Here is a 15,462-nt window from a genome sequence, read left to right as displayed (position 1 = left end):
CACACACAGTGCTTGGACAGCGACTGCCCGGCGCTTTATTTACAGCCGAGTTCTTCCCTCTCTCCACACTGACCTAACTAGTATCGCTAGGAAGCTGCTCTGGGAAAGTCACTTCCGTGCTTAAGCTGGAATCCCAGGGTGATGAACCGGACCCTCCACTGTCACCGTGGGCACACCACCTGTGCTCCGGGGCGGTCCCTTCAAATGGCAGAGAGCCATCATCCCAAACAACCCTGGAGCCTAGGAGTCACTGCTTTTAAAGAAAGACCTCTCACCCCGAGATTCACAAGACAGATGATGTCCCTAAAGCCACTAACTGCCAAGGAATTAGGGAAATGGACTAGAAGCCGCAGAATACTAATGGCTATGAGTGGCCAGAGTGGTAAGGAGACATGGTACAGCCCTGGGCCCGTCGCTGCTCCCGTGTGATCACCTCAGCACAGGGCTCTGCTAAGGACACAGGGCCCTAGGCAAATTGTGTTGGACATGCACTGTCCCTCAAGCTTGAATATCAAAGTGGCACCGAGAAAGGCAAGCATCGAGCCCCAGAGACATAACTTGTAGGAGGCCCCGCATGCCAACGAGACAAGAGGAAGTTGGTAATACTTGGCGGTGGAGTGCCACGTTCACTATTCTGACGACTTAAGGAACCTTGACACTCAAGGCTGTGGAGCTGTCTCCAGAGATCGTGGCAGTGTTTGGCTCAGAGATCGGCGTGGCCGGTCTTTTGGCTAGCTACCTCGAGGATTTTGTGTAGCAGCTCGGGTACACCTTCCAGGGCCATGGACGTGTTGTGGTAGTCTCGGTGCTGCAGGACGGTGTACACCATCTCGGGATCACCCGTGCTCACAGCTTCGTGTAAAACTAGAAAACAAAAGGGTGGGACAGAATCACGAAGCATCCTCACGCACTCTGACACATCCCAACATGAAAAGCCATAGGGGTAGCTCGGGGTTGCCCAAAGGCCAGGACACACCTAAGACGGGCAGAGCACTGAGGCTGGGTCTATGGACGGCTGCTGCTAACTCTCACTCCACTAAAGAAAACTCGGCCCGCTTACTAGCCTGAAACTGACCCCTCCTGCACTCACACCGCCTCGCCTACAGGTAGTTCTGGAGGCAGGACTCACACGCACAAGAGTCCTTGCTTGGTCTACATGAAACTACTGTTTCGTGAGGGTATGCAAACAGCAAAAACCAAGATTTCACCAGAAGGGGCACTTTTGGCACTCAGATCTTTGATTTCAGTTGGCCTCAGTTGTGTTCCCACCATACTCCCAGGGTCAAACCAGCTTTGCTCCTAGATGTTGGGCAGGACCACTTCTGGGAGAGGAGTCACCCTCTACTGAGGGTTCGGGACAGGGAGACCAGTATCCTGGCTTCATCTTGTCATCCCTGCCCCTTGCCCTGAGAGCACCACTGAAGACTCATCGTCTTCAGCCAGAGACACTGAAACTGATGCGTGGGTGACAAGGATACTTGCCTGTCCATCCCTGGCCGTTCTCTTTGGTCACATCTGCTTTATGGCGCAGCAAGACTCGAGCAGATTCCAGATGCCCCAGAGAAACTGCAAGATGCAGTAATGTCCGACCCCGGGGGTCCAAGGCCTCTGCATTCTGTGAAGCAAACACTGGCGTCACACACTGGATATAAAGAGCATGAAAGAGCACTGCCAACCCCTAGGAGGTGCAGAAAAAAACAGAACACCCTATGGCTACACTCCAGCAACAGACAGGCAGGGCGAGCGCGAACTCGGGACGGAAACAAAGGAGACTCACGGGGTTCTCCAGGTTCTCACACAGTCTGGCTTTGAGCTCCTCCTGCCTCCACCCGCCAGGTCCTGGGAATCCAGGAGGACACCACCAACTGTGCCCAAGTTCCTTTTTTGCTTTAATTTTTTAAACAATGAGTTCCTTTTTCTATAAAGTTACTCACCTAACAGACAGACAAGACTGCCAGCCTCATGGCCTCCAATGCAAACCGGTGAGCCTCCCCCCCACCCCATTCAAATAGGAGCTTTCCTGGTGCAACTGCCCTGAGCTACAGATGCTGGGGACTTCTCTGAGCCAGCTCAGCACTCACATTCAAGGACAGATGGCCTGGTAGGCAACCCTGAGAGCTCAGATGAGAACTTGGGCCAGGGCAAGCCTGTATTCCCCATTGGACTTATTACAAAGGCCTTCTCTCTCTCTCTCATATGTATGTGTGTGCTCTCTCTCTCTCTCATATGTATGTGTGTGTGTGTGTATGCTGAATTCCAGATGCCCAGGAGTAGCAGCAGAGGACACAGCAGCCGCAGGCCTCACTGAGCGGGAGTGAGACCTGTCGGACACGCCCGTGAACTCGCGTGTGCAGGAATCAGAGAGGACACACATCATTTCTCAACATACACTGGGTCTGAGGTCCTCCCTCTTCCCCTTGGCTCCCCAGAGAGAAGTGGCCCAGTCTGATGGTGTATCAATGTCTCAGCACTGCCTGTGCTGCACAACTGCAAGTTCTTCCAAGGACACGGTGAACAGGAGTCTTTCTGAATGCCAGCAGGTCCTTGGGAAAGAAAGGTGCTTTGCCTTGAGAGTTGTTTAGGTACAAACCATAGTCTTCAAACAATCGCCTCACAGGCCTGAGGAAGGAAGCTGAGCGGGACAGGAGGGGGGGCAGGGGGGTTAACGGCCACCATCTGACAGTTATGCAACCTCCCATTCTGCTAAAGTTATATCACAGTTATTGCACAACACAGATAAGAACTGTTATCGAGGAAAAGACGCAGGCAGCAGCATGCCTGCGGGGCATGAGTCCCTGAGCCCGTCCCAGGCCCCAGCACTCTCCCCACTGCTAAAATAGGGTACCCTCTTCCCCTAGGGGATAGGTCCCAGGAGTCCTTGGGAAGGCCTGAAACTAAGTTTTTTTTTTTTAAGATTATTTATTTATTTATTTATTTAATGTATGAGTACACTGTAGCTGTATAGATAGTTGTGAGCCATTATGTGGTTGCTGGGATTTGCTCACCAGCCCCGAAACTAAGTTCTGAACGGCATAAATATACCATGCTTTTCCTACATACACATTCATACAATAAGATCAAGAATTGTCACCCAGGGGCTGGTGAGATGGCTCAGTGGGTAAGAACACCTGACTGCTCTTCCGAAGGTCCAGAGTTCAAATCCCAGCAACCACATGGTGGCTCACAACCATCCGTAACGAGATCTGGCGCCCTCTTCTGGAGTGTCTGAAGACAGCTACAGTGTACTTACATATAATAAATAAATAAATCTTAAAAAAAAAAAAAAAAGAATTGTCACCCAGCAGGACAGCCCGTATCATTAATCCCAGCACCCTGAAGGCAGGGCCATATGAATCTCTCTGAGTTTAAGGCCAGCCTGATCTACATGGTCATTTCCAGATCAGCCAGGGCTACATAGTGAGACTCCGTTTAAAGAATTAATTAACTAAGCCTTTTCATCTTTGCACTGCAAGGACTAAAGTTAGCGTCCCCGTGGGCACAGCCCAGCTGCCAACATCACCTCGTACCTAGGGGACATGAGGTAAACTCAAGATCATGTGAGCAGACACTGTGGTGCGAGTGCCATGTGCAGATCTGATCCACACAGCGGCTGCTCAGTGACTGGCGGGCAGCAGTACACAGTGTGGGCTTGCTGGACAAGGATGGCTCATGTCACCGCAGAACAGAGCAGTCAGTAGGGATGTCACCCCCCTACGCTGAGCAACACACAACTGGGAACGGACAAGTTCTCTCTGGAATTTCCCACTTGGTAGTTGCAGGCTGTGGCTGACCAATCATGGGTGACCCTCTAGTTTTGCTTCTGTTGCTGTGATAAAATACCCTGAAAAAACGAGCAGTCTGGTGCCAGGCAGTGGCAGGGGCTTATCTGGCTCACAACTCCAGGGTACTAGCCATTGCTTTGGGTAAATCATAAAAGGCGGGAGTTTTAAGGCGGCTGCTCACATCACATCCACAGCTAAGAGCAGAGAAAAAAACATACAGGCATGCTGGCTTACCAGATCTCAGCTTGCTTTCTCCTTTCTCAACTGTTTCAGAACCCACTTCAAAGGGGATGGAGCCGCTCACAGTGGGTTGAGTCTTCCCACATCAATGAAACCAATTAAGACAACCCCTCACAGACATGTCCACTGGCCAACCCAATGCTGACAATCCCTAGAATCCAGTTGATTCTATAGTGGGTCAAGTTGACATAAAGGAAAGTCTTGAATAGGGGAGACCGCTCTACAATTGTGTCTCCACATACGGTCCACGCCACCTCTCAGGGTTTCCCAGACTTCAAGGGTATGGCTTGCCCATTGCACCAAAGAGACTGAAACTAGAAAAATAGGGTCTAAGTATTATATTTCTTAGCTTCTGCCATCCTGTTCTCTTAACGCTGAGGCTGCAGCCAACACTCCACCTCCCGGGAGACCAATTCTTAGACTGATGCGAACACAAAACCCCAGCTCACTATGTACTTGCTTTCCTCTGTTCTGACCTACAGGAAGAAAGATGCATGAGCGTCACGTTTCTTGCACAGCTGCTGAGGACTCTTTTAAGAGCCTCCTTCTCTTCTACATTATGGTGACAGTGTGACTGAAAACCGTGGGGGAATAAAGGTCAGAGAGGAGATAAGGAACTTCCAAAGCAACGAAGCAGAGGGCCCTGGACACATTTACTGTACCCACAGATGCCTCGGTACACTGGCAAGAAAGAGGGACCTGGGTTTTTAAAACCAAGAGCTGTTCGAGTCAAGAATGAATGTGGGTGCAGAGGAGGCATGTCGGCGGCTGGAAGCTCTATCCACGCAAGCCTGACCTCCCGAGTGCTACCCCTGCAGCCCACGTACACTGAGACAAGCTAACACATGCACGCTGCTGCTGCTGCTGCTGCTGCTGCTGCAGAGGGCTCAAGTTTGGTTCCCACCACACACCAGGAAGCTCACAACCACCTCTAACTCTAGTCCCGGGGTGTCTGGTCTCTCTGCATACCTGCATGCACGTGGCGCACGCTCATACAGAAAGACACGAGATGACACGTGAATAAAAGCATCTCAACTCACATGTTACAGGATCAGACACACAGAACATCCCACGGAATCCACAGTCCCAGAGCTCGGGAGGCAGAGGCAGGCAGACCTCAGAGTTCGAGGCCGGCCTGGGCTACACAGTGAGTTCCAGGACAGTCCTGGGGTGCACGGAGAAACCCTGTCTCGAAATGAAACAAAAAAGTGCAACTGTTCTGAAAATTAGAAATCCTTCAAAAAGCTAATCAGAGTGGCCATATTATAAGCGAACAAGACATAGTCTACCTATGCAGAAGCATACCAGTTAGTGATAACAACGGAGAACTGATGGGTGCCACAGCACAGACCAATCTCAAAAGCAGCATGCTACACAGAAAAGGCCACGCCACATGAGTCTATTCCTGTGGCCTTTCCAGAGCAGACAGGTCTACCGAGACAGAACACACATTAGCTGTGGGGGACCAAAGGGATTGGGAGAAGGGAAAAAAGCGGATGCTAAGAATATATATAGATATGCTTTCCTTTCTTATTTATTATGTTTAAAAATAATTCAAATGCTTTTTTTAAAAAAGAATTTCAAGGGTTAACAGGTTAAAAACAAAAACCAAGCTTTGGATTTTGCCAGAAGTGGCTAAGTTGAGGCCAACAGACCAAGCCACTGATGGCAGAGACGGGTGGCACAGATGACATGTGGCATTTGGCAAGTGGGAGTCTTTAGATGATGAGGGGGGAGGGTGTATGGGCTGAGGCTCTTGTTAGGGTGATGGAAATGCCTGGAACTGACAAGGGGACAGACACACTGACACTACAGGCTAGACCACTTTACATGAAGAACATGCTGCTGTGACAAAGTACCGTGACTGCAGTGACTGCAATGACTGTGTTCATTTGGCTTATAGTCCCCACTGGGTTGTCTACTATAGTGGGCAATCGTGGCGGCCAGAGGGGGGGAAGCTGTAAGTTCACATCCCAGTGCCAAAAAAGAGGCAGGAGCAGAACAATCTCAAAGCCCGCCCCCAGTGACGCACTTCCTCCAGCAAGGCTGCACCACCTAACCCCCCACAAACACACTGCGAGCTTGGAACCAAGTGCTCAGAGTCCATTCATTCAACCCGCCACGGGGAGACTTACGGTATGTGCGTTTATTTGCAGCACACAGGACCTAATATAGCATCGATAAACTGCTTTATGGCTTGGGATGTTTCTTTGGTTCTCCTGAGCTCGGGTTTGCTCCCCGATAAAAATGAGCACCTCTCGGGGGTGGGGTGGGGGGAGGCCTCACCTGGCTCCGTGATTGCCGCCTCCTCGGTGAGCATCCGCCCACACCGTGCAGGTTCAGAGCTGTCACCCTTCCAGAGAGGTTTGCACAGCTCCGTGAGTTGCACACGGGCTCAGCACTGAGCTACCAGAGCTTAGAAAGCACGAGCTCTCAGAATTCAACAAACCCCTGGTCCTTGCTAGCTTGACTCTTGATTCCTCAGCCACGAGCTATTTCACATTAAAAGTTCCACTTTCCCTTTGAGTCTCGAATGAAGTCAGCGGACAATGCCACTGCTCTTGCACAAAGGCCTTCTTTACCACCCTGCCATCTTCCAGAGGCCAAGAATGGCTGGTCTTTGAGGGCGGTCTGCGGACAACCTGGGCGCTGACTCCAGCTGCCACAGTAGCTCCCGTGAGTTCTCAAGGCCCTGACACATGGCAGTCACTACCTCTGAGGTCTCCCAACAGACAACCCACTGTCTTCTCTCCTCCTCTCTCCGGCCACCCTGAGCCTCTGAGACTGGGGCTTCCACCTCAGGTCAGACAGGAAAAGGTATCCCCGAGGTGGCTTTGTGAGCTTGAGGTCCTGATGACCAAGGAGGTGCACCAGAGAGTCTCTGGGGGCTTCACCTCGGACGGCTCAGTGTGGGCCTTCAGGCAAAGGGCACTGACTAGAATGTGTGCCCAGAGACCTCGCCTGCCTGTCTGCCTGCCACAGGCTTCCACCAGGAGCCAGGGGCTCCTGCAGTGTGGAACGTTCTCTCCCCTTCCCTGCTACCATGCTTGCACTGCTGGCTCTTCGGGAAAGAGTGGACTGTCTGTCATCCTCCACAGATCCAGTGCTCCCTGCCTGCCACCCCCCACTGATCCAGTGCTCCCTGCCAGCCACCCTACACTGATCCAGTGCTCCCTGCCTGCCACTCCCCCACTGGTCCCAGCACTCCTTATGCTCAGTCCCACACACCTGCCATCACCGTTGCCTTCATCTCTGTAAGAGTTCATTCACTCCCCAGCATCAGTGTGAGGCCAATGGAGTTGGCCAGATGACAACTGGAACACAGACACCTTCAACTTCAAAGCCCCACTGAACATCTGAGCCGCGGGTTAAGAGGCACTCCAGTAAGTGACTGAAACACTCCCACAGTCAGCCATGTCACACCACCGCCCACCGGCTCCCAGCCACACTCGGAGCTGACAAGGGTTCAGTGTCCTGGTCTGGATAAACTCAACTCTTCTCGGGCTACCATAGGTATGGGAACAAAATAGAATGCTAGTGGGCCGCCAGCTTCAGGTCCCATTCATGAGATGGGAGGCTGAGGGGGCCGGCCGCCGACGCTCAGTGGCAGCGACAGAGCAAGGCCAATAGTGGCTTTACAGCTGAGAGGACGGGGATTCTTCGGTTTTAATTTTACAGCCAATTCCCAACTCCTATAGAAAAACCAGGACGTGAAGCTAAAATCCCTGGGTTCGGGGGCGCTGACGCTGCTTCTCGGTGGCATTGGGTCCATTTACTGTAGGCCAGAAGCTCAATCTACTGCAGTCCTTGGCTCCCCTGAAGTAGGGGCAAGCTCCCTGGATGATGAGCAGAGGTTAAGAAGGCAGGTCTGAGGCCAGCCTGGGCTCGTTGGTTGAAGACTTTAATTCTTAGCCAGGTTTAGTGGGACGCCCCTTCTGCAGAGGGGAGCAGGGGCTACATGTTGGAACCTTATCTTAAACACACACAGATACACACACACACACACAAAGCAGGGGCCGGGGAGGTGCCTTAGTGGGTAAAGAAAGTGTTTGCATCAGGTCCTGAAGTCAGACCCCCCCCCCAGTGCCCATGTAAAAGCCAGGCATGACATACACCTGTCACCCCAGCACTAGGGACACAGAATCAGGAGCATCCCAGGAGTCCACTGGCCAGCCGCTCTAGGGGAAATCATGAGCTGCGGGTTCAGTGATAAAGCTTGTCGAAAAAAGTAAGGTAGAGAAATGATTGAGGAAAACACCCCAACATCAACCTCTGGCCTCCCCGGCTCCCTCACAGGCAAACACAACCAGGAACACACACACATACACACATACACCCTACAAACACAAACCACACAGCCACACCACACCCACACATATGCACACAAACACAAATGCATACCAAGTAAGAGTAAATAAAAATACAAAATTTTGCTTTTCATTTCTCTTCTTTTTGTCTTTCTCTCCAGAGCGAGGGAAGCAGAAACAGAGACAGGATTCAGACAGAGCACAGCACCCCTCTCCAGTTTCAAATGATGGCTCAGGCACAGACAAAGCATGCAAGTGAGAGGCTCCTCAGGTCTCTAGGACAGGAAGCACAGCCACCTGACCTACCTCAGAGAGTCGGCAGAACTAAATCAAAGATCTCAGACCCATGAGCTCTCTCTCTCTCTCTCTCTCTCTCTCTCTCACACACACACACACACACACACACACAAAATTTAGACCTAAAAAAACAAACAAACAACCCTACAATTTTATAAGAAAAAAATATTTAGCAGAAGCTGGCCACACCGTCTTTTAATTCCAGCACTCAGAAGATTGACTGAGGCGGGAGGACAGCCATGAGTTCAAGGCTGGCCTAGACTACATAGTAAAGTTCCAGGCCACCCAAATTCACAGGTGATCATTCAACAAGGGCAAGCCACACACCCCCACACACAACTTAGCACTGGTACTGACCACTAAACTCAACTGCCTTCCGGTCGAAGAAGAAGGTGGCTATTTCTTAACCAATGGAGAATCTGAATGAACACACACTTCCTGCTGTGTTGCTTAAGGATATTCTAGCAATATGGATCATCTTGACCCCAAACCAGTCATATAATTTACAATATAATGAAAGTCCAAGATGCCCCTTATTCGAAATAGTGAAAAATTTCATAACTGTGACAACAGAGAGGAGGCAGCCCTACACTGCTGCTCCATCCCTGCTGAAGTTCGACTGTACGGTGATGACCAGCAAGATGTCCATGTCAAGGTCTACTCCCTAGACACAAGTGCTACACTGTCAAGAAACCCATTGTGTTAAATTAGGGCAGTGTCAAAACCAGAGGACCAGAGGATCAGCAAGTACGAGCATTCGCTCAACCTTGAAGTCAAGGGCAGCAGTGACCTTAAGTTTTCTCCCATAGAATCTACTGCAAGACTTTAATTCCCAAGCCCTGCCAAGCCTTGTCACCCCAGGACTGGGGAGGTTAAGAAGGGAGGCCACTGAGGAAGGTTGAGGCCAGCCTGGGCCACACAGATGACTTGCAGGCCACCTAGATGTACACAGTGACACCCTGTCTCAAAATTAAAAGATTTTAATTCCCAAATTTTAATTCCAAACGTCCTCAAGATTTGTCATGGCCAAAGACAGAAGAATGTCCCTGGGTACCTTTATCGCCATTTTCAGGAAATGGTGACAGGGTCACAGCTGAGATCTTGACCAAGATGTGCCTCTTACTTTTGCAGACAGCTCTTCCTCCTCAGTGAGGAGAAAGCTGCTTACAGAACTCAGGCCTGAAGCCCGTGGTGTGACGACAACAAACCTTCCTATCAAATGGGATTTAACCTCGTGACTCTGTACTTTCAGCGGTGCTCGGGATTCGAACCACTGTGTACAGCAGAACCGGTGCCAAGGCTGGATGGAACCAGAACCGGGAGCTCTTCCACGTCCTAGCCCTGGGCTATATACCTGCTTCAATTCCTTTTTCTGCATTTTTTTTTTTCATTTTTATTTTGAGACAGAGTCAAACTTGCCCAGACTGGCCTTGAACTTGTCATTCTCTTGCCTCAGCCTCCACTACAGCTGTGGGACACCAAGTCCAGTCAAAACTGGTTACTGCTTCTTTGAAATGTCCAGAGTGGGCCTTGAGGATAGGCAGAAGAGCTTCTTGCTTAGATTCTAGAGAAGGCCTCTGAGCTGTGTGTGTGATGCAAAGAGTTATATCAGCAGGTATACTGGGATGCCTGAATCATCCTCTCTGGGGGCATGTGTCATATCTCTTTAAATCCTAAGTCGTTACTGTGCCATCTAATTAAGAACAATGACTCTTACAAAGCCATCTTCTGTCTGGACTACCCTCTCCTGCCCCACACACACCTGAGGATGAATCCCAGGGCCTCCCACACAACACACAAATGTTGGGGCCACTGCGCTGCACACAGTCTCATCCTTTCTTATTTATTTTCGGACAGATCCTCACCAAGTTGCCCAGGCTAGCCTTCAAATCTTCCTGCTTCAACTTCCAGGGTGTCTTGGGTTACCCGTGTACACCCGCCGTGGAATCCTTTTTTTAAATGCGACTTCTGACTTCCCATGCTGCCCATACAACTAAAAATATATATATGGCAAGCTGCAAAACCAACACTTAGAACCGTTCCAACAGCGCTGTGATGTGGGGCTAGCCCAATGTTTACCAATCAAAAGAACCAAGGGTTCGCAACAATTACTGAGTCAGCGGTTAAGTCATTCAAAAGCAAGGCTCTGACACACTGGCTAAGCTGAATGAATGAAGCCAAACCATAACAATTATGGCAGATTTCGGGAGTAATTATAAATCCTTATCTCATTTGCTACAGGCTAGAGAGCAACTCAGGGCACCTGTACCTAATGAAATGACTGCAGTGCCATTAATGGCAGGTGTCTCATTCCTGGTGGGTGGCTCTGCCTTTCAGGAGGCTACCCCTCCCCCATGTTAGGGGCCAGCCTGGGCTACACAGTGAGACCCTGTCTCAAGCAAAAAGGACAAAAAAACCAAGAAACCCAAACAAATGAAATAAGAATTCATATTAATGCAAAGATTCTCCACCAAGGCTCTACTAACATTGGGAGTCTGGTAACACTCAGTGGTGGGTAGGTGGCTGCCTTGAACACTGTAGGGCACAGAGAGGTCGCTGGTCTCTCCCCAACTCCATGCCAACAGCACCCACCTCTCAAGTCAACCCAACCCAAAACATCTCGTCTCCTTGCACTGCCAAATATTCACTATCATCTTCATCTGAGAACCACTGATTTACAGAGGTGGGGGGAAAAAAAAGCACTTCAGAACAGGAAGGTCCTAAGGAGTCTGAGCAGCAAAGATTCTCAAACCAACCACCCTGGGGAGCTAGCTCGTTAAAACCCCGATTCCTAGGCCCAGCCGCAGCCCCATCAATTTAGACAAGTACTGGGTTTTCCGTCGTCACTGCCTCCATCCTCATCCAATGGGTAAGGAAAAGTGGGGTCCCCCGAACGTAACTGCTTTGCCCAAGGTCACAAGAGAGTTAGAACCAGGCCACCGAAGCCAACCAAGCTCTTCCCCAGCACCAGGGCGGGTGGAGTAAGGTGTGTGTGTGTGTGTGTTTCTTCCGTCTTCAAGGCCATAAAGCTTAAAGGTGAATTCTGGGGCCAGCGAGCCTGAGATAAAAGATCCCGACGTGGTTCTCATTAGCCCGATGGCCTTGCGCAAGGCAAGTAGGCTCTGGGGTCTCAGTTTCCTTCTCTGTCAAATGGAATAATAAGCGCTCATTCCTAACGATATCAGAAAGAGGAGAATGGACCAAAAGCCCCCGGCACCGAGCCCGGTCTACGGTAAGCGCTCGATGGATCCCGGGGCTCAGGAGGCGAACGGACCCGACTCCGCGCCGCGCACCTCACCTGGTCTCGCAGCTCCTTCTCCAGCTGCTGGTAGTCGTTGTTCCAGACCAGGAGGTGCAGCGGGAAGCGGCTGCTGGTGTCGCGGGCCGAGGACATGGCGAGGAGGCCGCCACCCGGGCCTGACCGCCCGCCTGCCACCAGCCTGGACCCGACGGGGTCTCGGGGGCCCGCCCGACCGGCTGGAGAGCGAGGGGAGGAGGACGGCGAGCCGGCGAGTGCGGGGCGCAGCGGGCGACAAGGGCCTCCGAGTCCGGAGCGGGCGGCGCGGCAGGCCTGGGTCGCGGGCCGGGCTGGGGACCGGCTCGGGGACCCGCTCGGCCGCGCCCACCCCGCGCCCCGCGCGCTCGCGCCCGCGCTGACAGCTCGGGAACCGACTGCTGCCGGCCGAACCGCCCCGAATAGGGAAGTGCACGGGGAGTTCCATCGCGCGCCGCGGCCGGGGGACGCGACCGCGCGACCGGCCCGAGCCGCGCTCCATGTCGCCCCGCCGTGCCCCCACCCCGGGACACACGACAAACAACGATTTGTGGGACCGCAGGGCCCTCGAGAAGCCCGAGATCTCCACGCACAAAGTCCACGATGCGCGCCCCGCGACTCTCGTCCCCTGCCCAGCCTCTTCCAGTGGTGCGCTCCACAATCGGGCCTCTTCCATCGGCTCTGCAGCCCGGGGTGAGCGCGCAGGCCTGGACCAAACCATCCGGCTGGAGCCTCCCCAGGCTGCCTTCCACGATTGGTCAGAAACCATTTTGGAAGTGGGCAACGGGAAATCGTTTTCACGGGCGAGCTAGAACCTGGAGAGCTGACACCAGATACCCTCGTGATAACGGGGTAGTTGTGCCTATGAGCTTTTAAGCTTTGGAATCTTTGAACTGGGTGGTTCTGTGCGCGGAGGTCATCCGATGCTTTGTAAGTTAGGGTGGACGCCCGCCTGTTTAATGCAAAAAATGCCATCAGTATTCACTATCCCCAAAACTGTCTCCAGACTGGAGCGGTTGTTCCCCAGGAGGACAAAAAACGCCCAGTTGAAAACGACTCTTTTGTCTGAATTCCCAACTCGGCTATAATTCAAAGCGTTTGCTGTGAAGGTTTATCCCGTATCAGTCTCCTTAAACTAGCCATTCAGATTCAGGATTGTGGCCCAAAGGACTAATGGAGAATCCAGGTTGGCCCACAGTATGCGCAAGTAAAATTCATTCTTTGGGTTACGACTTCAGGCGCTCTGTCTTCTCGACACAAGGAAGAACGAAGCAAGTGCTGTGTCTGCCCAGATGTTTACAACTGCCACGAAGTCGTCCAGTGCAACCTGCAAGCACCCCCTCTTCCTTATTGGCTCTAGCTACACAACCTTAGCTTTTCAGATGAGAACGAAGGCTGTCCACGAATCCTGACCGATCTAGTGCATTCTCCTCGGGTGCGGGGTCATTGGAGAGTGAATGAGGCTAATATATAAAGTAGTACCTAAAAGCTCTAATGGAGGACTGCGTGGCAACTATCAAGCTCATTAAAAAGGACCCGTGCTCCTAAGGCCTCTTATGGACATGACTAAATGAACTTAACTGTTGTCTCCCGGGAGATTATATGTATAAAGTTTCTGCCACAAGGTTTTGCTTCTTCTCTGGTTCTAATCAATCCTGGAACAAGCAATCACTTCCCAAAAGGGAGACACACACAATTGCGAGAGCATCTAGAGACAGGCACTGGAGGGTTGGGCGGACCTCTGCCCTCATTCAAGATGGCGATACGGAAGCGTGCCCTTTCCGGTCACATGACCCGCAGGCCGTCTTTTCCCCCCGCGCGTGCGCAGTGCGCCGGGGCTGCGAGGCGCTGGAAAGGCGGGCGGGGGGGAGAGACGCCGCCAGCGCCGCCCCGGGACCCGTTAGAGCGGAAGCACAGCCGTCGCCGCCTCTGCCGTCGCTCGCGGGGTTCCCGGCAGGTGAAGCGGGCACCATGTCGAAGCGGCTCCGGAGCAGCGACGTGTGCGCCGACTGCAGCGGGCCTGGTGAGTGACGCCCGGGCCCCCGCTGGCCAAGCTCTCCCGGCCGGGACCCCTGGCGGGGCGGTCCCCGCGGGCGGGAGCCTGACCGCGGCCCAGTCACCCCGACCCCCGGGCTGCCGGAGCGCGCGAGACCGTCCCGGGCCTGTCAGCCGCGCGGCCCGGGGCTCCCTCCCTCCCGCGGCTCGGGCGAGCACAGAGGCGGAGGGCCCGGGGCCGGACGGGACGGGACGGGACGGGACCGAACGGGACAGGCAGCCCGGGAAGGCCAAGTGACAGGAGTCAGACGGGGACGGCCGGAGGCTGCAGGTGTTTCCCCTTCCCGGTCTCCCGCCCCGCCCGCGCGAGTGCGCGATCGCCCGCTGCGCCGCCCCACGGGCCCCAGGTGGAGGGCAGCCCTGCTCCGGGCGGCCGCTCCTAAGGGGACAGACTGCCTGCCCCAAGTCGGGAGCGCAAGTTTGAGGATCCGTGCTCCCTTCCCCCCCACGCCCCCCGATATTCCCTCTGCGTGACCTTGGACCGATGCGTTCTCTTGCTCAAACCTTGATTTCCTCGGGGTTTTTTCCCCCCACCCACCGCTGGAAACTATCGCCAATGCAGTGCGCAGTGGTCAATGGACATTCCCCCGGGATTGGCTCCTTTCGTTGGATAACTCAGTTCAAAACCCTTGTAGTTCCTTCGGCCACAGTCTGGCTTCAGACTCACACTGTGGCTCACAGCGACTTCGAACAGCCAAAACTGTTCTAAACTGCAGATAGGATTTGGATTTGAAGATTGGATCTGGCTTTGTAATTGGAACCCAACTGACAGGTCTCGATTCTGATTGTGTGTGTGTGTGTGTGTGTGTGTGTGTGCGCGCGCGCGCTTGCTTGCTTGCTTGCTTTGGTCCTTGGACTTTTCGGGTTTGAAGTCAAATATCTGATGACTTTCCTGGTGTAGCAGTGTCAATAAACAGTCTTAATAAGCCATTGGACGTCAGCGGTTTGCAACAGATTTTTCTCTTCGTCTGTCATTTGGAAGCAGAGACTGGTTTTAAGTGGTACGGTTGTAACTGTACTGGTTATTTCATGGCCCTGGGTCCTACAGGTTAACAAATGAAAGATAAGGAGAGGCAGGGGCACTTTTAAAAGAGATGCTTTGTCTGCAAGCCCCTTTTATACAAACTATTATTTCGCTAACGATGTTGTGTGTTCCGCTTCCTTCTTTTCTTGCCTGTGTTCCGTTGATTCATGTCTAACTTAAAACTTCCTCTTGGTATGCGTGTTCCTTACTTCTCCAGGGATTGGTCCCTGGCAGAGGCGGGCTGCCTCCCCTTGCCATCCCGGATACCGTCTTGTCCATTTTGTGGTGTTTTGGGGCCTTTTCTATTGTTTCATATTAGAGGTCTTGAATGCCAACATCTAGAAAGGCTTGAGTCACTTCCTGTTTTGAATAGAATGAAGCTACCTTGAAGGCTGAGGAACAGCTAGGAATGGGTACTGCCTTTTGTGCCCAGCTCAGGTGAAAGGTTACCTGTAGGAATAGGGCTCCTTTGAAATCCTCATG

The 15,462-nt window shown here is 52.6% G+C and overlaps 2 protein-coding genes across 14 annotated transcripts in view; one reads left to right on the top strand and one right to left on the bottom strand.

Moving 5' to 3' along the window:
* Nucleotides 1-12,305, bottom strand: part of Ankrd13a (ankyrin repeat domain 13A) — a 31,144-nt gene extending 18,839 nt beyond the window's left edge. Inside the window, exons 1-3 of one of the 2 annotated variants that reach the window (XM_021163136.3) lie at nucleotides 11,925-12,305; nucleotides 1,483-1,615; nucleotides 740-864 (exon numbers count right to left, since the gene is read on the bottom strand). In XM_021163136.3, the coding sequence (XP_021018795.1) occupies nucleotides 740-864; nucleotides 1,483-1,615; nucleotides 11,925-12,020 (354 nt within the window). In that variant the 5' untranslated portion in view covers nucleotides 12,021-12,305. The remainder of the gene's footprint in view (nucleotides 1-739; nucleotides 865-1,482; nucleotides 1,616-11,924) is intronic. The other variant, XM_021163137.2, reaches the window with a different exon arrangement.
* A 1,406-nt stretch (nucleotides 12,306-13,711) lies between these two features.
* Nucleotides 13,712-15,462, top strand: part of Git2 (GIT ArfGAP 2) — a 43,347-nt gene continuing 41,596 nt past the window's right edge. For 8 of the 12 annotated variants that reach the window (XM_085837055.1, XM_085837052.1, XM_085837053.1 and 5 more), the window contains exon 1: nucleotides 13,712-13,923. In XM_085837055.1, the coding sequence (XP_085693181.1) occupies nucleotides 13,872-13,923 (52 nt within the window). In that variant the 5' untranslated portion in view covers nucleotides 13,712-13,871. The remainder of the gene's footprint in view (nucleotides 13,924-15,462) is intronic. The other 4 variants (XM_085837057.1, XM_021163987.3, XM_021163988.3 and 1 more) reach the window with 1 other exon arrangement.

The sequence above is a fragment of the Mus caroli genome, unplaced genomic scaffold (assembly GCF_978045245.1).
Source record: "Mus caroli unplaced genomic scaffold, Mus_caroli_1 scaffold_4, whole genome shotgun sequence".
Lineage (NCBI taxonomy): Eukaryota > Metazoa > Chordata > Mammalia > Rodentia > Muridae > Mus > Mus caroli.
Note: the sequence above shows the minus strand (reverse complement) of the source record. Positions and strands in the feature narration are given on the sequence as shown.